The 23,686-nt window shown below is 40.9% G+C and overlaps 2 protein-coding genes and 1 pseudogene across 2 annotated transcripts; all 3 read right to left on the reverse strand.

Annotated features, from left to right (window-relative positions):
• Window positions 1-2,485: 2,485 nt before the first annotated feature.
• Window positions 2,486-3,433, reverse strand: LOC118590431 (olfactory receptor 139). The gene has a single exon (XM_036198427.1). The coding sequence runs from the start codon at window positions 3,431-3,433 to the stop codon at window positions 2,486-2,488; it is 948 nt and encodes a 315-aa protein (XP_036054320.1).
• Window positions 3,434-10,316: 6,883 nt separating this feature from the next.
• On the reverse strand, window positions 10,317-11,028 carry LOC118588704 (annotated as a pseudogene).
• A 10,332-nt stretch (window positions 11,029-21,360) lies between these two features.
• On the reverse strand, window positions 21,361-22,308 carry LOC118590263 (olfactory receptor 139-like). The gene has a single exon (XM_036198156.1). It carries the CDS (start codon window positions 22,306-22,308, stop codon window positions 21,361-21,363), a length of 948 nt encoding a protein of 315 aa, XP_036054049.1.
• Between the last annotated feature and the right edge of the window lie 1,378 nt (window positions 22,309-23,686).

The raw sequence follows: 23,686 nt of genomic DNA on the forward strand, positions 1-23,686 counted from the left end.
ATGAGCTTTGGAAGGGGTGGTATGTCTTGTGTAAGAACATATGCTCAGCCATCACTTATTCTTAGCACAAGTCTTTTCCTACTATTTTTCACTGGAAAGAGAGGCCTCTCTGTTAAATCTAAGATTAGTAATTGAATATAAACATATATATTTAGAAAATGGCTCAAATATTATGTCAATTTAGCTAAACAATAAAAATAAGTTTCCCCCTAGTATGTTTGACTTCCTCCACCAGAGGCTTTTGAATGCTTTCTAGTACCAGGCCTGAATTCTCTCCTATAGTGGCAATCTGAGATGCATAGAAGAATTGGTTATCCTCACAATAGTCATTCCGCTACTGCACAAGTGGGTATACTTTGCTTAGCAGGTTAGTTACATAGTTCATAGTGTTCACAACTAGATAATATTATGGATGCCTTTTCTATCCCAGTAGGCTACATAGAACCTTCTGGTAACATGAAAATTAGCCAACATAGTGGAGGCTTTCCATTCAGCTCCAGCTTGATTACTATATGTCAGGTAAACCAAGTATATGGCATTGTTTTTCTGTCTGTTTAGTGGCTGCACCTAAACCTACTGATATTTTCACTACAGTCTGCACCCTGTGGCCTGCAGTCAGCACCCTGCTGCCCAGCCTAGTAGTCCTGCTGGCATCAGCTCTGCTGTGGCTGCATCTGCCAAATGTTGTTTTTACCTAAATTGTTCTATTCATCAATAAAGATTTAGGAGTCAGACGTTGGGATGAAAACCTATTAGATCAGAGAAGCTGAGAAGCAACAAGCTGACCTTCCTTTTCTGCCATAGACCCATCAAGAGAGCCTCTCCACACCATCCCAAATCAAAAGGACAGTGAAAGCCTAAGTCCCTCCCTGCTCCTTCCTGTGTCTATCTATCCATAGTGCTGGGTCCTCTGTCCTCTTGATGGCTAATTCCTGTCAACTAGTCACTAGCTCTGCCCCCTGATCCAAGGTTAATTTTATTAACACAATCTTGGAGTTTCATAGCATGATCAAATGTCCTGCAACAATATGGTGTCTTTACAATGTCATATCACCTAATTCTGGTGTACAGTAAAGAAGAATGGAAAAATACTGCATTGTTTTGGAGACATCTAGGGTTTATCTGACCAACAACTCATAAAGAGGTATATTACATCTGACACTGGGTTTTTGTTTAATAACCCATAACTTCTAGAAGGAGCTTTTCCCAACCATTTGGTGTATCTCCCTTAAAATCCTTTTTTTTAAAAAAAAAAAAATTATAATTCTTAGTTTGGTTACAAAATAGCAGGTTTCAATGTGGCTTTTTCATGCCCCCTTCATTTTGGTTAGCGCTCCCTGTGCCTTCTTCCACAACCCCCAACCTAACCATCCAACCCCCAATGTAATCAACCCCTTTCTACTTGGATATTATCTACATTATACTATATCCTCTTACAGTATCACATCTCAGTGACCTAATTCTAGATTTCTGGCCTATAAAGAACCACACAAAGTAAAAAAATCTAAGCTAGCCTGTCGCGGATTGTCGCAGCATGGGTGTGTGGGTTCATGTGAATCCCTGGAAAGAAGATTCAGAGGCATCTTAAGAATGAATCTAGCCTTTTAGGGCTGCAGGGTGTCCATCCCCAAAGGACTGAAGCACTTTCTCTTCACATAGGGTATTTTTATTTTTTCTCTATTTATAGTTTAGCTAATTAATTTCTGTATCTTCAAAGCAACCCGAAAGGAACTCCGAAAGATAAAATGACAACTGCAAATTCCTCCATTTCTCGGGTACTATGGTCTTCTGGTTTTCCTGAACCAAGTTTTGCATAGACCTTTGATCCTTGGAAGACTCTCAAACAAGATTCACACAGGGTCATAAGAGAAACAAAAAGTGTTAGTTAAACAAAGGATGGATTAGGGCTAGGTGCTACTCTCTGAGGCCAGGAGTAGCTCATCAGTAATACAGCCACATGAGTTAGTTAGGAAGTGAGTGTGGTTGGGAGAAAGGATCTAACAATGTCCCTCTGCAATGGCAGGATGCTCTGGCTGCTTCTAAGATATCAAACACCAATTGGACTTCACCCTTAACCTATTTATTAACATGTTTTTCTTTAAAAAAAATAATACATGAGCACAAATATAGACTAACTGTTAGGGAGACCAAACAATTCTTTTCATTTATTAACATTTTAAGTACTAGATATTTGAACAGTCATTACATTAAAAATACACAATAGTTCACCTCCTGTTTCATGATTTGTTATAATTTTCTTCCCTCTGTATTTAACAGAGTTTCTAGCAATAACTTACATGCACGTTTATCTAACTTTGTCCCAGTCCAAACTATATTCTACCTTAATCTCTATTGTCTAATTTCTTCCCATCAATAGCCCTATCCCTGAAGAGTTACTCCAACTGTGCATATTGAGCTTCCAGGATGAGAATGCTAGTAACACATGAGGGATGGCAGGACATTTTGATAGCCTTGTCCTGTCTTCTCACAATGGATGCCTCTTTCCTGTCAGCACCCTCTTCAGAGCACCCTGTACATCTGGGTTCCGAAGGCTGTAGATGACTGGGTTAAGCATGGGGCTGAGGATAGTATTGAGGATCCCAATGCCCTTGTCCTTGTCTGAGGCTGAGACAGAACCCAGACGCATGTAACTGAAGAAGCCAGTTCCATAAAAGATACAGACCACAGTGAGATGGGAGCCACATGTGGAAAATGCCTTCTTCCTCCCCTCTGCAGAGCGGATCCTTAGTACTGCAGCTGCCACGTGGGCATAGGACACTGAGATAAGGATCATGGGGACTACACCCATGAAAGTGGCTCCAACAAAAAGCAGCTGCCCATTGAGGTAGATGCTGGAGCAGGAGAGCTGGAAAAGGGGTGGTAGGTCACAGTAGAAGTGGTTGACCACATTAGGGCCACAGAAGTCCAGCACGGACACAGCCACTGTGTGAGTCAGGGCATTAATGAAGGAGATAGCACAGCAAATGCCCACCAGTGTGCCCTGAACTTCACGGCTCATACGGATGCTGTAGGTGAGGGGCTGGCAGATGGCCAGGTAGCGATCATAGGCCATGGCTGTCAAGAGATGACAGTCAACACCTGCCAGTAGGTGGAAGAAGAAGAGCTGTGAAATACAGGCAGTGTAGGGAACTCTACATTGGTGAGCCAGGAGACATGCCAGCATTGGAGGAACAGTGACACTGATGCACCCGATGTCCAACAGAGATAGATTCCCCAGAAAGTAATACATAGGAGTGTGGAGTTTGGGTTCCACAAAGATGGCTGCCAAGATGCTAAAGTTACCCCCAACTGTGACAATATAGGCAAAGAAGAAGACAACAAAAAGGACAGGTTGTAGTCTTACATTTCCTGTTAGGCCAAGAAGGATGAATTCAGTGACGGTTGTCCTGTTTCCCCAGGCACCTGGCTCCATAAGCCGCTGCTGAGAGCTGGGGGTCAGGGAGAGGAAGAGTTAGATATTACAAATAGTGAAAGCACATATGAGTATGCAATCAATTGTATCTACAGGGTGCTGGTATGGTATGTGCAGAACCCCTATGTATTAAAATGGGTACCTGCCAAGAGTTGGCCAGTCTTCTGAAGGCTCCTAATGACCAAATACTGAACCTTTTAGATCCCAGATCAGGGAGAGAGCCAGAGTCAGTTGGGGAAAGGGCTGGCTGAGAGGCTATTTAACAACATGGTATGCAAGTATTTCAGTACTGTTTCTATTACATTTGTAGCAGTATATGGCAACTGACTAGCATCTCTCTCTAGCTCAGTAAATACATGATTATATGAGGTACTAGAAAGTACACCATAGGGGTAATAGCAATATAAGATAAATAATAATAAGAAACTTCTTATTAACTCAAAATAGGTCTAAAGAGTTTAAGGAGGATGGGGAAGAGCAAGAAGTGATCCAAAGTACAGAAATGCACTGAGGCAAAAGACTGAAGCTGTGATCTGCATTTAAGAAAATATTAACATTTTGATGTACTGTCTACAGCTATTATTTAATTTCATTAAATTCTACAAAATAAATACTGTGTCTCTTGGAAATCAGGACACTGATGCTTAGAAAGATTAAATATGTATTTTAGGTCCTAACCCCAACCCACCCCACCCCTGAAGGCTAGCACAAACTCAGGACCATCTACCACCTGAGCAGTGTTCTATTGAAGCTTTGTGAGTCATGCAGTGTGTAATAGAAAGAGGAATTGTAAGTAAATTGGTTGCAACTTTGTGGATTTGTTCCTGGGTTTTGACACCAATAATGCAAGTAAATTTGTTGCAACAACTCTGGGGAAAGGTGTTGTGACTACCTGGGGAGACAGGCAACACCTTGAGTTGCTTAGAACAGCTCTGATGGCTAGAACTCCAAGAAGACAGTTCAGCCCTGGAGGGCGAGGTATCCCAGACATTTCTCTGCTGAGAACAACAGCTCTGCCCTGAAGGTGTTCCGGGCACCTGGAGCTGTTTAGCACAGCTCTCACTGCTGGAACTGCAAAAAGGCAGCCCAACTATGGAAGGGAAATTTTTCTGACTTCTTGGGAAAGTCAGGCCTGGAACTGCTTCAGCAGGGGAGGCTATCCTGACTGTTCAGGAAAGTCAGGTTATACCTGGTGTGGTGGGGGATGGTCTCCCTGCAGGATATAGCAGTCCTGCTCCTCTCCTAGAGAACTGCTATAGCTAAGCTTTGCTCAGCCCCCACTTAAGGGAGCTTTCTAGCAGAGCTCTGCTTATCCAGCCTAAGATGTTGCTTATTTTGCTTCACTCTACAAAAGAGGAAACCCCTGCAGAAATGTAGCAATCTCCTCCGGCTCCAGAGAAGAGTGTTACTTTTCAACTCTCTTTTGCTCTGTCCACTGAGGGACATCTCAGCAAAGATATTCTCTATGCCAGTGAATGAAGATCTTCAAACCCAAAACTCTTTTGAGAAAGAGATTTATTTGGGAAGGAGGAGTCCAGAAGAGTAGCTACCTCTACCAGGGTAAAGAGAACAGACTTTTTTCTAACTGACCAGCCAGAGTAGTTTACACAGGATGTCTTGGGACTGGAGTCAACCAGGGATTAACTTGGGGCCCAAGGTTCTACTGTCCTGCTGTGTGATTGGTTTCACAAGTCAGTTGGCCAGGGGCAGAGATGGCTCTGATCTGACTGAGCCAAACTGTATTTCTTTCTGCCCTGATCTGAGACATCTTTCCCTAGTTCTAGGCTCCAGGGTCAGGGTGGCTTTCTTTAGCCAGCCCCTTTTCCCTACAGGAAAGATATTCTAAGACTTTCCCTATTACATCCATACAACTATTCAAAGAAGTCAGGGTTCCATCCACTTATCCTTCATTAATAATTATTTGTTGAAGGTTAGCAGTTGCATTCTAATGGTGGAACTAACAGATTGGGTATGACTTGTGAGACAGAGAAGGTGAAAGGGTGGTCCTAAAGTCCTTGACTGAACAATTAAAAAGATGAAGTTGATACTGAGTAACAACAGGTGCACCATTACAATGCACCTGTGTGAGGAAAGAGCAGGAGGTTTTCAAAGGCAAAGGGAGAATTGAAGTCCACGAATACATTCCACTGGTTTCTATGCTACCATATATGATGTTAATCCCAAAAGTGATGGACAGTTGAGAGAAATAAGAAATCAAAAGTCCTTCAGTTGTGCCTATAGTAGGTAGTTCTGGAGAATTTCATTTGCATGTTCCTACTTTTGGGTCATTGCCTATGCTGGTTCCTCCCTTTCTCTGTAATTGTGCTTTCACTTTTTTCTTTCAAAAACACTGTCCCTTCAACGAATAAAAACGACACAACTTGGGACTCAACATTTGACTATTGCTCCATGTCTTCTAGACAATTTTCTGTATACAGCCCAGTTTTCAGTTAAGTTTTCTCTCCTTTGGCATCATAGACAATTAACATGATCATTCCAGGGCTCAACCAGCAGCACAGGATGACCTGTGCAAAACCCAAAACATCCACATATAGAAAATATGCTAATGTGTTGCCATAGGAGAATGTGGCACTCTTGAACCTCCACACTGTTCTTTTGTATGAAAACCATTGGCTATCTATGAGAAAGATGAAGCTCAAAAAACTTATTTGTTCAACAAACACACATCAGAGTTTGTTCTAAATAGAGACTTTACTATTTTTCTCCCAGCTCCTACTGACATTCAAGGCCCCTGCCATACAGACAGACAGGTATGTATATCTATAGATTTTCCTTCACCTCCCAGTCACTTGGAGTGTAAAAGCTCATCGTTATATATCACTGCCACTTCCTGGATTTATCATCACTTGATACTTTTCTCACATATAGACAGTAAAAGGCCACCTGAAGCTCATGGATGTCCTCTCACATGTCCTTACTTGAGGAGGAAGGAAAATAGGATGACTGGAGTGATGGAGAAGACCATGAGGCACTTACCTCCTGGTAGCACCTGGTGTGGATCTTACAGAGAGTTGAATAACTGCTAAGTTATTGAACATAAGAAAGCTTATAAAAAGTGAGCCAAAAATGTTCTCTCCATTTGGGAGCTAATCAACATACCCTAATAATACAATTCCTCAAGGATTTCAAAGGATACAGAGGAAAATAAACAACCTCAGTCCACAAGGGTTTCTCTCCACCACCTAAACAAGCATTCTATTCCCAACATCATCACAATCATTTCAAAAAGGAGGAAAGATGTCAGTATGTTGTAGACAGGAGAATATGATCTAAAGGGATTTGATGACTTACTGAGGCCACCAAGTAAATTCTTAGTTGGAGCTCATCCTGGGCCTCAGATAGTCACAGACAAATAATATCTCATTTAGTTTTCACATATTTGATGTAAAAGTTTGGAAATATGGATTAATGTTATTTAAGTTTAATTATGTGGTTTTTTAGTTTGATAGAATCTGCAGTCATGTGTCTAGCACTTCCTCAGTATGGAGGACGTTTCAGGAATTCCTTACAGCCCACTAGTGGCCCTTTGTAATTAACACCTTCACCATACCACAGACCTCAGCAAAATCTTATCTGACTTCTGTCCCTACAGCTTGGTCTTTTTCAGTGACATAAATAGATTCATGCAATATACACATCTCCATGTGTGTGAGTGCAGATATTTACCAGTGCACACGCAAAGATCAGAGGACAACTTCAAATGTCACCCTTGCCTTTCATCTTGTTTGAGTCAAGTTCTCTTGTTGTTTCTAGCTGCATACACTAGGCTATCTGGCCATGGACTTCCAAACACTCTCCCTTCTCTGCCTCTCTTCTTATTATAGGAACACTGGGATTACAAAAAAGTGCTACTATGCCCAGTAGCACTTAGGTGGGTTCTTGGGCATTTGAACTCAACTCCTCATGGTTGTGTGGCAGTCTCTTTAGCCACTGAATCTTCTTCCTACTTCCTATGGAGGTTTTTTTTTTTATAAATTAATTAATTCAACGTGTATAATCCTTTTGAGATTTGTCTGAGTTGGCTGTACATGAATGTATATTTAACTTTATAAGAAATTGTCAGGACCCCATGGATAAAGCACTTACTATGCAAGTATAAGGATCTGAATTTGAATCCCCAGCATCCACATAAAGAAAGAATGGTATGGTGGCCTGCCTGAATGTTAGTGCTCAGGAAGCACAGACAGCGATTCCCAGAGCACATCTTGCCAAATCAAGGAGTTAGAGATTCATTGAGAGACTGCCTCAATAAAACAGAGGACAATCAAGGAGGACATCTGTGTACATGAATGCAATACACACACACACACACACACACACACACACACACACACACACACACACCTACCCAGATGCTGTTCAAATTGGTGATGCCATTTTGAATTACCACCAAAAATGAACTAACTTTCATAGCACCAGAAGATGCTATACAAGATTCCAAGGGAGGGAGGGAAACAACCAATCGTTGGACTCAGATGCAGTACCTATGAACCACAAGCATGAGAAGCATGACAAGATATCCCTAATCATGCAACAGTGGTATTCATATCTTGGCAGTAAACAACAACTGTCTAATTGGACTGAAAGCCTGCTCAATAGGAGGGAAATCTTGCCTGTACTTGAACCTACCCAACTACCCAGCGCTACTGAGGTCATGAATCTTAGAAAACCTTTCAATTTACTAAGCCAGAATGGCTCCTAACTAATTCCTAAATACTTATCCTTATTCCCGCAGATAAATGTAGCTCTCACACCTCATCCAAGGAACTTCTCTTTACAACATATGGAGACCATTACAGAAAATCACAACTGACCAAAATACAGAGAACAAGTGATTGCAGAGTTTCTAGTCCTGTAACACAACTTCTGCTGCTGAAGCTCAGGGAACATCTCAGAAAAGGAGGCTGAAAGAGCAAGACCCAGAGGACCAGGAAATCTGTTGTCAGATTATATCTCCTACAAAATGCAGAGAGGCTTCATCCATGATACCCCAATAGCATGCCTACCTAAATAAGACCTCAATAATGACAATAGCAGTAGAAAGGCTAACATAAAAGGGGGAATTCTCACAGGACCCCACCTCTAGACAAAGAACTACAGACAACTAATGACTACTTGCAGTGGGAGAAACAGCCGTCCCTAGAATAAGCCCCTTAATAAGTTATTGGGGCCCATAAGGCCTGGGCATGAGGCTCACTGTAACTTTCTGAGCTTAGCTGGAGTTTGGTGACCTGTCCTCAGGCATGACTTCTGCATAGGAGTGACTCAGCACTACCTGACCTAGAATAGCTTCTGCCTAGCAACTGCTGAGATAGCATCTTCTCATTGGCCCATGGCATCTTCTCATTGGCCCATGATCCTCACCCATCCCCCTGTCACCCCAACCTATATAAGTTCACTCCTGACTCAATAAAGCCAGTTCCTGCTTGACAAGACTCCCAGCCCAGTGTGCTTCTCTCCAGTGGACAGGTATGGGCCATCAACACTCACCATCCTGCTCAGCCCCAAGGGAGAGACTGGCTGGACTGGTCCTGCCACCACACTACCTGTTGGTCAGACCTACACCAAGTGGTCTGCATTGAAATCATTTACATAAAATTAACATGAAATGGACTTAGCAGGTTACTGTGTATTTATACACATATATAATAATCAAAAAGAGAGGTCATTAATTTGAGGGAACAAGGAGAGGGAACTAGGAGATGTTAAAATGAGGAAAGGGAAGGGGGAAATGATGTAGTTATATTTTCACGTTAGAAAATATAAATTTATTAAAAAAAAACAAAAATAATAAAAAATTAATCTTAAACATGAAAAGAAAGAACCAGGCTTCCAATTGTTCCACGGCTTCACCAAAACTTTACATCTTATCTTTTTTATTTGAAACCTTCTGTTGAGTGTACAGTTAGGCTTCATTGTGGTTTTAATTGTATTTCCATAAGGACTAAAGATACTAACTTCCCTTTTAGGGACTTACCATGGTCCATGTATCTTTTTTTAGTGAAGTACTTATTCAAGTATCACCCACCAACCACCACCACTAAATGAGCAGTGCCTGTATTTACTGGTGGTAGCCTTGCTCACTTGAGTGTTCTGTTGTGCCAGTGACTTAGCCCTCCACACACAAAACCAGCCTTTTGTGACCCACTCTTACCTTGCATTTGTGAACATCACATCACACAGCATCATAACAAATGACCTAGATAATTCATGTACAAAGCTAGATGTCAGTGGTGGGGAAAGTATGACAAAGCCAAACCTCTTACATCACATCAGCTAGGAAGCAGAAAAGTAAATAAGGCAACCAGGCAGCACAGTCCCCTCCCAGTGGACCCCACCTCCTAAAGGTCCCACTATATCCCCACAGAGCAATCCTAGGAAACTTGCCCCACACATTAACTCTGTGGAACTTTCCACCACCAAATCACAGCAGTGTGGAGTCTGATTTCTGGTAGGTTTTCCTCAGCAACCCTGCTCTTCCCATCAGTCTCCATCAGCCCTTTCACTGCCTGCTCCTTTTGGGGGTCTCTCTCATGTCCCTTGCTGCAGTCACAGTCAGCTGCTGCTTAAGACCTGGTATGAGGTTTGTGCTGCAGTAGACAAAGCTGGTCCATTGTCTTTCTCTAGCCTGTGTTGGGATGGAAACATGGGTAGGGCTTTCCCATCTTTCTTGCCTCTACTCCCATCAGGAAGTGAATGAAGTGATAGAAATTCATTCAAAATTCTTTAAAATCCTCTACTAGACCTTGCAAATGTCTTCCAGACTTCATACATGTTAAGTTCTAGGATTTGTTCTGAAAGGAAACTGTGTTCTATTGTCCTTCAAGTATTTCATCTATAAAATTGGTTACAATTACAATTATTATCCTGTAGGCTGATAGTGTTGTCTTGAAGTCCAAATAAGATTCAAGATATAAAGTGTTGTTTGTATATTGGGAACTACTACATAGAATAATGCTGCTACAAAGAGCAGCTGCTCGTTGAGATGGATGCTGGAGCAGGACAGCTGGAAGAGCTGAGGGAGGTCACAGTAGAAGTGATTGATTGTGTTGGGGCCACAGAAGTTAAGAGTAGACAAGGCAACAGTTTGTGTCAATGCATTGCTAAAGAAAAATACACATGACAGGCACACTGAGACCTTCTGAATGCTCCAGCTCATACGAGTGCTGTAGGTGAGGGGGTGGCAGATGGCCACATAGCGGTCATAGGCCATGACAGTCAGCAGGAAGCAGTCTGTCCCAGCCAGAAGGTGGAAGAAGAAAAGCTGTGAGAGGCACGCCCCATAGGAAATGTGTCTGTCATTGGACAGGAAATGCTTCAACATGGCAGGAACAGTGACACTGATGCATCCAACATCCAACACAGGTAAGTTCCCCCAGGAAGAAGTACATGGGGGTGTGGAGCTTGGGTTCAATAAAGATAGCAGCCAGGATGCTGGCATTACCACTGACAGTAGCCACATAAGCAAGAAGGAAGATGACAAAGAGGATGGGCCACAGAGTGGGAGTCTCTGTGAGACCCAGCAGGACAAATGTGGTTACACAGGAATCATTTCCCGAGGCTCCCAGATCCATGACTCTCTTCCCCCAGTTATCAGCTGAATGAAGTTCAAAGGCGATAAAAGGACAGTGGCTTCGTGGTAAAAACCAGCAAGCATTGTCATGTCCAGGTGCAGCCAGGATGCAAGGACACAGCAGACACAAGGGGAAGAAAGTTAAAGACAGAGACGTAAGGGATAAATGTGTGATGCACTCAACACTTACTGGTAAAAAGCAAGAGCATCAGGCAGACTCAGAGATGCACACTGAAATAATAAAGGGAAGGAATGGGATATTTATGGGCATTATTGTCAGTTTGTTCAAGGTCTTGTTGGCGTCAACATTGACTCTATCTTGAACTATGCTTTTTTAAGCTGGAAAACATTACTTATTTAATTTCATTGTTTTCTTTACAATTATATAAGATTTTAAGTACCCTTTTTGTTTAATATTTGTAGGCCAACATGTGTAGAAATTTGTCCATTTTCTAGCCTACTGTAATATGTTTTTAAAGGCTGCCCCAATTATCCTTTGAATTCTGTGTCTATTATACTATCTCCTTTTCACCTCTAATTTTATTAACTTTGGTCTTTCTTCTAGTTAATTTGACTAAAGTTTAGTCATTCTTATTTGTCCTTTCAAAGGAACTAATTTTTCATTTCACTGATTCTTTGTATTGTTCTTTTTTCCCTATATAGTTAACTTCCAACTCTAGCCAGAAGGTTTCTCTGGTCCAGCCCAGTCCCACCTAGCCCTGCCCAGCCCCACAGTCCTGTAGGTGCTTATAAAATAATCACTCAGATGTTTATATTAATTATGAACTGGACGGCCTATGACTCAAGCTTCTTGGTAGCTAGCTCTTATAACTTAACCCATTTATATTAATCTATAAGTTGCCATGTGGTTGTGGCTTACCAATCTGTAGTATCTTGCTGCTCCTTGGGCAGTGGCTGGCATCTCTCCTGCCTCTGCCTTTCTTATTCTTGTCTCTCTTTTGGATTTCCCACCTAGCTATAACCTGACTTGCCATAGGCCAGAGCAGTTTCTTTATTAGCCGATCATAGCAACACATATTCACAGTATACAGAAAGACCATCCCACAGTATCTGACCTGGTTTTACTATTATTTGTTGTTATTTCCATCTATTGATCTGGCCATAAATAGCAGTGGAATTATGGAATTTGCAGGAAAATAGATGGAAATCGAAAATAGTATACTAAGCAAGGTAACCAAGACTCAAGAAGACAATCATTCTGTAATCCTGTGTTCTCTACCACATGCAGATCCTAACTTCCAATTCTTTATGTATAGATATCTATGGGAGAGAGGGAGGGAAACTATCATGAAATAAAATGGGGTCCATGAGGGGGGGGAAACTTTATTAGTCTAGCATTTGACTGTATGAGAAATTTTAAATTAAAAATTCATGATTATGTTTTGTTAGAACTTGCTATTCAAATTTATTTCCAGTTACACTTCTTCTTAGTAATGCTTTTGAAAATGTTGTGGTATTCTGTTTTCCACATTTTGATTTAACTATTCCTACTGAGTTTCATTTTTATGTTAATCTTGATACTTTTCATATTTCATCAGTTTTCATTATGTGAATTAAAAAATATGTCCTCTGTTTCTGTGTTTTAGGTCTCTACTGTTTGTTAGGTGACAATGAATCATACAAAAATTAATAAAGTAAATAAATAAAAGTATGAAAAAGAGTCTAAAATACTAATATTTTGTACTAAAACTTCCATTTCACAATAGCAAGGTAATATTAATATTGATAAATAAAGTTTATTAAAAAGTGGAGACTTACCTGGTATGGTGGTGCATGCCTTGACTCCCGGCACACAGGAGTCAGGGGTTGATGGATCTCCATGTGTTCAAGGCCAAGCAGGTCTATGTAGCAAGTTTGAAGCAACTGAGGGTACATAGTGAGAACATATATAAAAAAGGGGGGACTTTTAAAGCCAGGTGAGGTGCATTCCTGTAATTCTAACACTTAGTAGGAAGGAACAAGAGGGTTGGGAGCTCAAGGCCAGCCTAGGCAGAATAAGAATCTCTCTTAAAATGACTGTAAATTGGGATGTCTTCATCAAACCCCTACTTTCAAGGCTCAGGGATTAAAAGAGGAAGCAGAAAGATTGTAAGAGCAAGAGATGGTGGATGGCTCAAAAGAAAGCGTGTTCCACGTACAGCAGGGCTGGTGCACATATGAACTTACAGAGACTGTGGCAAGCATGCAACAAAACCTGTACAGTTTAAAGCCAGATGAGGTCCCAGTGCTGAGACGGGGAAGAGGACAAAGAGTAAAAGCCCAAGAAACTATCTATCTACAATTGATACCTGATGAGAAAGGGAAAAATCAGTTTTCTCTAATGCAGTGTAACTGAGGATAGCAGTAACACCCCAAGGGAGGCCCCAGGCCCAGGAGTAGTTGGCCAACACAAAACATACTCAACAGTTTTGTGTGTGCATGCGTGTGTGTGTGTGTGTGTGTGTGTGTGTGTGTGTGTGTGTGTGTTTTGGTATTTTAGATTTATTGATTTTCTTTTATTTCTCTTAGTTTGTCTGTTTTGATTTTCAGATTTTGTTATTTTTCTGAAAGAGAAAGAACATGGAGTTGGGAAGGGAAGGAGGTGGATAGAGGCTGGGAGGAGTTGGGGAAGGAAAAGATTATAATCAAAATAAAAAGAGTTTAAATTAAAAAGACAATGCCACTTCCCTAAAAGTGACACCTGAATATATAGATAGACTGTCCCATGGCCCTCATCTGGAAATATCAATATTGCTACACTGTCAACTCCCCCCCCAAAAGTCAAACTATAAATTTAGCATAGTTCTAAATAAAATTACAATGGGAGAAATTTTCAATTAGCAAACTGAAGCTGTAGTTAAAGTGGAGAAGAAAATGTGAGACTATCTGAGAGATGAGAGTCATGACAGAGGCTTTCCAGAATGAGATGTGGGTGCTAGTGTAAAGCAGTAGATGGTGGCACAGAACATGGAGTTCAGAAGCAGACATAAGTGTGCATACACCCTCAATGCTTGGTAAAGGGCCATTTCAAATCACCAGGTATGCTTCTAGGCCATAGAATATATTAAAAGTCATGAAAGCAGGAGTGAACGTGTTGGTTATTTACAAACTTGAAATAAGGAAGGTAATTTCAAGTATTCCAGCAAAGGCAGAAGTTATAACAGAAATATTTACTTGTTTAGACACATAAAGAATTCCTCACAAACAGCACCATTGGGCAGGCAAGATGGCTCAGAAGGTAGAGATGCTTGCTGCGTAAGCCTGGTGACCTGAGTTTGATCCTAAGAACACAGTAAAGATGGAAGGAGAGAACCAACTCCACAAGTTTGCCCCTGACCTCTGCATGTACACACACACACACACACACACACACACACACACACACACACACACACCATAATTTTTAAAGCACCCTTATCATTAAAGAGAGGAGAGAAAAATATTTTCAGTGCCTGTAATGGGTGCAGTGTTGATATTTGTGCTAATATAAGAAGAATCTCTTAGTCTTACTCGGAAGAAGCATAAGCTAAAGCAGCAAGAGAAAAGTGGTTCTCACTCTGTTGTAAAGACTCTAATTGACAATCTCTTCACTGCTGAGCCATCTCTCCAGCTAGAATACACATTTTTTTTATTTGTTTGTTTTTGTTTTTCAAGACAGGGTTTCTCTGTGTAGTTTTGATGCGCCTGTCCTGGATCTTGCTCTATAGCCCAGGCTGGCCTCGAACTCAAAGAGATCCACCTGGCTCTCCCTCCTGAGTGCTGGGATTAAAGGCATGTGCCACTGCCACCTGGCAATCTCATAAGGTTATCATTAGAGTGATAGATAAGTCAAATGCTACAATCTGTCTAATTAAAAACTTGTCACAATTCATAAATAATTGAAATATTTTCAAAGGACAATAGATAAATTGAAAAATATCTATTAAGTGGGGTAATCTGAGTTCAGAAAGAGAAACACTACATGTTCCTTCTTCACCTGTAGATTAGAGTTGTGCAAAGGCCCATCAAACCACAGCTAGGATTGAGGTGTGCCTGAGAAAGGAAATCATGATGCAGCTATCAGATGATGTAACCACTACAAACTGTGAAACAAGACACACATTCATATGGAAAAGACAGACTATGACAGCAAGAAGACATAGCAAACAGAAACATTAGTGTGTGTGAATTAAGGAGGATGCAACACCAGTAACAAGACAAAATGAAAGAAACATGGTGGCTTATGTTTGCAAGGAGGTTTACTAAGTCCAGATAGCTTCATTTCTTAAATTATTTGTAATATATCTGATTAACACATCAATACAAAATAGGATCTGTTGTTACATTTTCACACATGCATCTGACATCTCTGCCCACCACCCACAACATGGCTAATGAGTCTTGCTAACAACTACCATAACCAATTGTGGCTAATTGGCCTCTCTACTCTCTGAGGAGCTGGTTTCCTGCAGTTTAAGGACCAAAAAGAAAGTAAATTTTGTCTGGATATTCCTTCCCTCTGGCCTTGTTAGCTGAAGACATCACAATTCCCGGGTCTTCTTCCCTCAAGCCCTAGTGTATAGTATCCTGAACTCTCACTAGGGAGCTAATTAGAGGATTCTGCTTGTAAACTTTTAGGACTTCAATCCCCAGTCCTGGCTCTGTCTGTCTGTCTCAGGGGAACTATTACTAGTTAAATGCCTCCTGAGTCCCTGCATAGTTGAAGAAGTTAGTGAAGCTTTTCAATTAGTCTCTTCCTGTCTAACACGTCACAACATGCTAGAGTTGGAAACTCAGGAGATTAGTAATTCTCCCTCCTGTGTCTATGTTCTATGGGTGGCAAATTTCTACAGACCTGTGTCTTCTACTAGTTCATTCAAGGAAACCAAGTTAAGTATGGTACAAAGACCATAGCACCATCTGGGAGAGCTGGAGTGGGTATCTAGAGGGATGTTTCATGGGTAAGTCTCCGCCCTGACCCTCATTAGAGAAAGAATCACAGATTCTAAAATAAATAAATAGATAGATAGATAGATAGATAGATAGATACATACATACATACATACATACGTACATACATACATACACACATAAATAAATAGTTACTCTCTCAACTCAAACCCAATGGAATCTTCACATCTACACTACCCCAAACATCAACTCAATAATTCTGCCACTCAAGTCATAGAATCCTCTGAACAATCAGTTGAAGGACTCACTATGAATCCTGCTTCATAGTTGAGAAAACTAAAGCCTACAAAACTGACATGTTCAGTGTTGTCATACAAGCAGCAAAGAGCAGTGTTCACCTAGTATCCACTTTTCCCAACTTCTCATCCAGTGCTGAGTTAGGACATCAGGGATCTGAGTCTCCCAGCTAACTCTCTGCCACATGGAAGACACTATATTCACAATGACTTTCCTTCCTAAATATTTATATTTTAAAATGAATGACCAAATGTAAGTACCAAATAAGGGTCTGAACTCTTAGGACCCTAGGAGCTTTATTTACCCTCATCCTGTAAACACAAATTCTAAGAACAAAGCTAGGCACTGATATTTCAATGCCTTCCTACATTTGCTTCTTTGTTGCAGTTATTGCTACCTCCTAGGCCTCTGCATGTCTGCCTGGTTGACCATAAGCACCTCCAATCTGAGCATTTTAAACATGATTATTCCCCCAAAACCAGCCTCTATGCATCAGAGATCCATTGTGTGTGAACAGTTTCTGGGTTTACACACTATTCTTAATATCATTTCCTCTGTATTCAGTTTCTTACAGTTATATATTTCTTCCTGCCTTTGGTATCCTTTGTGGGTCTAAGTACTTACCATGTAGTAGGTAATATAAATAAATGAGCCTAAAATTCTTGGGATAGACTAAGGCTTAAAGATACCACAGCAGAGGCTGGATTAGAATAGAGGTCCCCATATATCATGTGGATGGTTTTCGTCATTCTTATTTACTGCCTTTTGTGTTTCTGAGACTCATTGTACCTCTCAAAAGTACAACTGTTAATTGTTTTAGTTCTTCAGTGGTTTACTAGATGCAGGGAAACAGGCAGTCATGTTGGACCAGGAGACATTCCTTCAGGATATTTTTCACTTGTGTGTGTGTTATATTTCTGTCACTTTCTGAACATAGCAATATGCCCTATAATCTTCTCAACTCAACATGTAAAACTCTTCTTTTAAACAAAGTAGGTTTTATTCAAATCATTTACTTAGAATATCTATTTCAAGTCATTATTGTCTCTTGTTAACATAGCAAAATTTAAGACTATATTAGAGTGAGAATTAAAGACAAACAACTTACCATAACTTGTGATTATTCTTTTTTATCATCCTATCTCAGTATTACTGTCATTCATATATTATCATGTCCCCACAACACTGTTATCCTCATTCCCTTATTATTATATACCTATTATAATGACTCATTATTATCACACCTTACTATAATAAACATTCATCATTATTATCCCATTTCACTAAAATGAATATTGTTATTCCACCTTACTATTATGACCATTCTTAATTACTGTCTCATTAGTAAAAAATAAAAAGATATGATCTCTACCTTTAGAAGGTCACCAAACACTTTCATGTTGATTCAAGGCCTACTTGATAGAATGGAACTCATGGCTGGTACTATATACATAGCCAAAATCTCATGGTTGGATATGTCATCAGCTTTAGAGGAAACCTACTATTATTATTTTGAGACATGGTATCAAACTGCCTTCTCAATGCTTATCATTATACCCATAGATTAGTACAGCTCTCAGAAGAGGTGGAAAGATTCAAGAGCCTAAGGTTGGGGAAGACTATTGCGAAATAATGTCTTCTTGACATGACAGGGTAATTGCACGCGTGAACATACAGCAGCTGTGGTTGTCTACACAAGACCTGCATAAAAAGTAGAGTTGAAATTCCAGCATGAGAAGACAGAGATCATGAAGCTCCATCCCTAGCTGAGGTAGTTGAAGTCTGCTAAGGTAGATAGAGTCCATTTCTACTGGGATGTGACTCCTAGTAGATTTATCATCTGCCAATGTGTGGTCCTACACCCATGAGCATATAGGAGGCACTAGTTTAACTCAGGGGTGTGTGTGTGTGTGTGTGTGTGTGTGTGTGTGTGTGTGTGTGTAGAAAGAGAACACCTGAAGTTGGAAGGGTAAGTGGATATCATCAGATGTGAAATGTGGCAGAGGAAGAGTTGGGGAGTGTAAGTGGATATCATCAAAATACACATATACTTGTATGAAATTCTCAAATAATACACTAAAATACATTTTAAAAAATTATCAGGTATGCCAAAGTCAAGAATCTTGTCCCTATTATACCAAATTTAATAGTTACTTTTACAGCTTCAGAAGAAATTTCTTTCTAAAAATGTCCCTTTCAGAACCTTCAAGTTGGCTTATTTGGACCACAACCTCCGCTGCAAAATTGTGTCTTCTATATATGACAGAGAAGCTGCACTCATGAACTTTCAGTAATACGATCACCTAAACAAGACCTGCATACTGATATCACCAGTTAACATACCAACACAGATAGAGGAAATCTCACAAGGCCCTCCCCTCAGATGAGGAGCTACAGGCAATTAATGACTGCTGAGAGAGGAAGAGAAGAATGGGCCCCTAATTGGTTATCCAATACCAAGTGGTCAACCCTAAAAACAAACATATGAGCAATACTAAATGGACTCAGAAGGTTGCATTTATGTATTTATTTATTTATGAGCATGTGTGTAACAATAATAATTAAAGAAAATTAAGTCATGAATTTGAGAGGGAGCAGAGAGGGCCAACACACAGAAGGGATTAGATAGAGGGAAGGTGGGGAGTGGTGTAGATATGGTACACATATATGAAATTTTAAAAACATTTTTTTAAAAAGTTGGCTCAGTGCATAAAGCACTTGCCTCCTACGCGATGACCTGAGTTTGATCCTTAGGAATCATGTGGTACAAGGAGAGAAGCAACTGTTACAAGTTATCTTCTGACCCCCATACATAAGTCATGGCACATGTGGACATGTGCACACACATATAAATAAATGTAATACAAATTTTCATTCCTTTACATCTTTATTTTCTCCTGATATTGGACCCTGTAGGGTACTCTGAAAACATCAAGTGCGTTTCATTTCACTGGCACCCTAGGTAAAAGACAACTTTCATTAATCATGCATTCTATTGTTGGTTCCTCTACAAACTGCATGAACTTCAACTCTCTACCAGCATTCTTCAGGGTGTTTGGAGGACACACTGTGACATAGAATTTAGATCTTGATCCTATCAGTACCATATCATCACATTGGAGAAAGCAAAAAGGTGCTACAATAAATATAAAAATTATTGCCATGGTATCTTACTGTGTGAGCCTGCTCCAAGCAAAGGGGTCACAAAAGTCACTTCTGGGAGATTGTGGTTGAGACATAAAGACTGAACGGAGAAGCACTGAAGGAAAGAGACCTTGCATATCTTAGAAAGGTCTACATTTTAAATGATAGAAATAAACCAATAGCTTTCAGAGGATGAAATATGGCGGGGCATATATCATATATCACTATGTGAGTAACAGCAGTGAGTCAGGGTTGGGGAGCTATTGCAAAAGCCCTCACAAGACATCTCAAGACAGACTGGGAAGGCCCATGGAGGGTTTCAGATCCTCTGGAACTGGAATTATCAATAGTTGTTGGCCACTGTGTGGGTGCTGGAAATAGACCTGAGCCCTCTGCAGAATATCAAGTACTCTTAACCACTGAGCCATCTCTCCAGCTCCTAACACTATGTCCACTTAGCATAATGGTAGGATTAGGTTCTCCCTAGGGCCTATGACCTGTCTAACAAGGTGCTTGGCCAAATTAATGATGGTAGGGATGTGTTGTATCTTATGGAGGAGGCCTTATGTCATGTGATAGCATGAACAAGACCCACACAAGCTCAAGTTATACAAAATCCCAGCCTGGATGTGGAAGTGGCATGGAGCAGGCAAAAAAAATCTCACCTAAGGGGCTATTGGCATTTGATAGTGGCTGGGAGAGGCAGGGTCAGCTATCTGTTATCACTAGACCCTTGGTAGGTCAGCCACACTCCAGAGCCACTCCCAAGACTAGTTGAACAACATAAACTGGACTTGATAAGGAGAAAATGAAAGAAGAAAACTCCATACAAGTTGGGTCGCTAGAGAGATAAGGCTAGATAGAATGGACATGGAAGGAGTTGGGAGAAAGGTGAATATGATCAAAATACATTGTGTGCAATTCAATTCTCAAAGGCTTACTAGAAGTGTGAGTGTAAATAAGTCCAGCCAAATACTCAGCAGAATCCATTAGATATTTGGCTTTGGAGAATGATAGTAGATACAGTTGGATTGAAAGCTATTTGATTGGGATATATTCTCAGATGCCCTTCCTCAGACAGCTAGAAAAAGGGCAGTAAGATTAGTCACACTTGGCTTCTTAGCCAGAAAGTGGCTGACAGAGTAAGTGTGAGAAATGACACACTACAATCCAGGTCCACTGGCAGCACTTCCTTGGTTACAACCAACTGGAAGAGTCCCAAGTTCCAGTGCTCAGTGACCAACAGAAGGCAGTCAATGTCTTCTTCAAGTTTTAATAATCACCCCATATTCACAAACTATCTATGCAGACAGATTATTGAGAATGTCCAACACACGTCAAGGCATTTTGTTACTAAAAATACACACGATCACTTCTTAACGCTGCTTTTCATAAAATGAAAATGTGTCACTCTTCAGTAGAGGAGCTGTGACAATGTGCTCACCCACTGGCAAGTAAGAGTGTTGCTCTCACTCATGAGTTAGTTAGGAAGTGAGTGTGGTTGTGAGAAAGCCTCTAATAATGTCATTCTGCAATGGCAGGATACTCTGGCTGCTTCTAAGATATCAAACACCAATTGGACTTCACCCTTAACCTATTCATTAACATGTGTTTCTTTTAAAAAAAAATACATGAGCACAAATATAGACTAACTGTTAGGGAGACCAAACAATTCTTTTCATTTATTAACATTTTAAGTACTAGATATTTGAATGGTCATTACATTAAAAATACACAATAGTTCACCTCCTGTTTCATGATTTGTTATAATTTTCTTCCCTCTGTATTTAACAGAGTTTCTAGCAATAACTTACATGCACATTTATCTAACTTTGTCCCAGTCCAAACTATATTCTACCTTAATCTCTATTGTCTAATTTCTTCCCATCTTTAAACCCAACTCAGAAGAGTTACTCCAACTGTGCATATTGAGTTTCCAGGATGAGAATGCTAGTAACACATGAGGGATGGCAGGACATTTTGATAGCCTTGTCCTGTCTTCTCACAATGGATGCCTCTTTCCTGTCAGCACCCTCTTCAGAGCACCCTGTACATCTGGGTTCCGAAGGCTGTAGATGACTGGGTTAAGCAGGGGGCTAATGACAGTGTTGAGGATCCCAATGCCCTTGTCCTTGTCTGAGGCTGAGACAGAACCCAGACGCATGTAACTGAAGAAGCCCATTCCATAAAAAATACAGACTACAGTGAGGTGGGAACCACACGTGGAAAATGCCTTCTTCCTCCCCTCTGCAGAGCGGATCCTTAGTACTGCAGCTGCCACATGGGCATAGGACACTGAGATAAGGATCATGGGGACTACACCCATGAAAGTGGCTCCAACAAAAAGCAGCTGCCCATTGAGGTAGATGCTGGAGCAGGAGAGCTGGAGAAGAGGTGGTACATCACAGCAGAAGTGGTTGACCATATTAGGGCCACAGAAATCCAGCACAGCCACAGCCACTGTGTGAGTCAGGGCATTAATGAAGGAGATGGTGCAGCAAATGCCCACCAGTGTGCCCTGAACTTCACGGCTCATACGGATGCTGTAGGTGAGGGGCTGGCAGATGGCCAGGTAGCGATCATAGGCCATGGCTGTCAAGAGATGACATTCCACGCCTGCCAGCAGATGGAAAATGAAGAGCTGTCCCATGCAGGCAGTGTAGGGAACTCTACATTGGTGAGCCAGGAGACATGCTAGCATTGGAGGAACAGTGACACTGATATACCCCATGTCCAACAGAGATAGATTCCCCAGGAAGTAATACATAGGAGTCTGGAGTTTGGGTTCCACAAAGATGGCTGCCAAGATGCTAAAGTTACCCCCAACTGTGACAATATAGGCAAAGAAGAAGACAACAAAAAGGACAAGTTGTAGTCTTACATTTCCTGTTAGGCCAAGAAGGATGAATTCAGTGACAGTTGTCCTGTTTCCCCAGGCACCTGGCTCCATAGGCCGCTGCTGAGAGCTGGAGGGCAGGGAGAGGAAGAGTTACAAATAGTGAAAGCACATATGAGCGTGCAATCAATTGTATCTACAGGGTGCTGGTATGGTATGTGCAGAACACCTATGTATTAAAATGGGTACCTTTCTAGAGTTGGCCACTCTTCTGAAGGCTCCTATCAACCTTTTAGATCCTAGATCAGGGAGACAGCCAGAGCCAGAGCCAGCTGGGGAAAGGGCTGGCTGAGAGGCTATTTAACAACATGGTATGCAAGTATTTCAGTACTGTATCAGTACTGTTACTGTATTACATTTGTATCAGTATATGGCAACTGACTAGCATCTCTCACTGGCTCAGTAAATACATGATTTTATGAGGTATTTGAAAGTACACCATAGGGGTAATAGAAATATAAGATAAAAGAGTAATAAGAAACTTCTCATTAACTCAAAATAGGTCTAGAGAGTTTGAGGAGGATGAAGAAGAGCAAGAAGTGATCCAAAGTACAGAAATGCAGAGAGAAAAACGTCTGTAGTTGTGATCTTACATTTCAGAAAATATTAACATTTTGATGTACTGTCTATAGCTGTTTTATTTAATTTCATTAAATTCAATGAAATAACTACTGTGTTTCTGTTTAATCAGGTCACTGATGCTTAGAAAGATTAAATAAGCACTCTTAGGTCCTAACTCAAACCCACCCAACCAGTGACAGCTGGCACAAACTCAGGACCATCTACCACCAAGTCCACAAGTTTACATTTTATTACCTGGGCATGTGTTCCACTGAAGATTTGTGGGTCGTGGAGTGTAAAATAGAAAGAGGAATGACTTTCTAAGACTTCCGGTATTACATCCATACAACTATTCAAAGAAGTCAGGGTCCCACCCACTTACCTTTCATTAATAATTATTTGTTGAATGTTAGCAGTTGTATTCTAATGATGAAACTAACAGATTGGGTATGACTTGTGAGGCAGAGAAGGTGAAAGGGTGGTCCTAAAGTCCTTGACTGAACAATTAAAAAGATGGAGTTGATACTGAGTATCAGCAGGTGCACCATTACAACGCACCTGTGTGAAGAAAGAGCAGGAGGGTTTCAAAGGCAAAGGGAGAACTGAAGTCCAAGGGGATATTCCACTGGTTTCTGTGCTACCATATATAATGATAATCCCCAAAGTGATGGACAGTTGAGAGAAATCAGAAATCGAAAGTCCTTCAGTTGTGCCTACAGTAGGTAGTTCTGGAGAGGTTCCTTTGTATGTTCCTGCTCCTGGACTTTGCCTATGCTGGGCCCCTCTTTCTCTGTCACTGTACTTTCACTTTTTTCTATCACAAACACTGTTTGTTTCTACATGACAAACCCAACTCATTGTGACTCCACCT

Source organism: Onychomys torridus, chromosome 8 (assembly GCF_903995425.1).
Source record: "Onychomys torridus chromosome 8, mOncTor1.1, whole genome shotgun sequence".
NCBI classification, from domain to species: Eukaryota; Metazoa; Chordata; class Mammalia; order Rodentia; family Cricetidae; genus Onychomys; species Onychomys torridus.

What these genes read in the sequence shown, in the direction of transcription:
- LOC118590263 (XM_036198156.1), bottom strand. Translation starts at nt 22,308, where the DNA reads ATGGAGCCAGGTGCCTGGGGAAACAGGACAACTGTCACTGAATTCATC.
- LOC118590431 (XM_036198427.1), bottom strand. Translation starts at nt 3,433, where the DNA reads ATGGAGCCAGGTGCCTGGGGAAACAGGACAACCGTCACTGAATTCATC.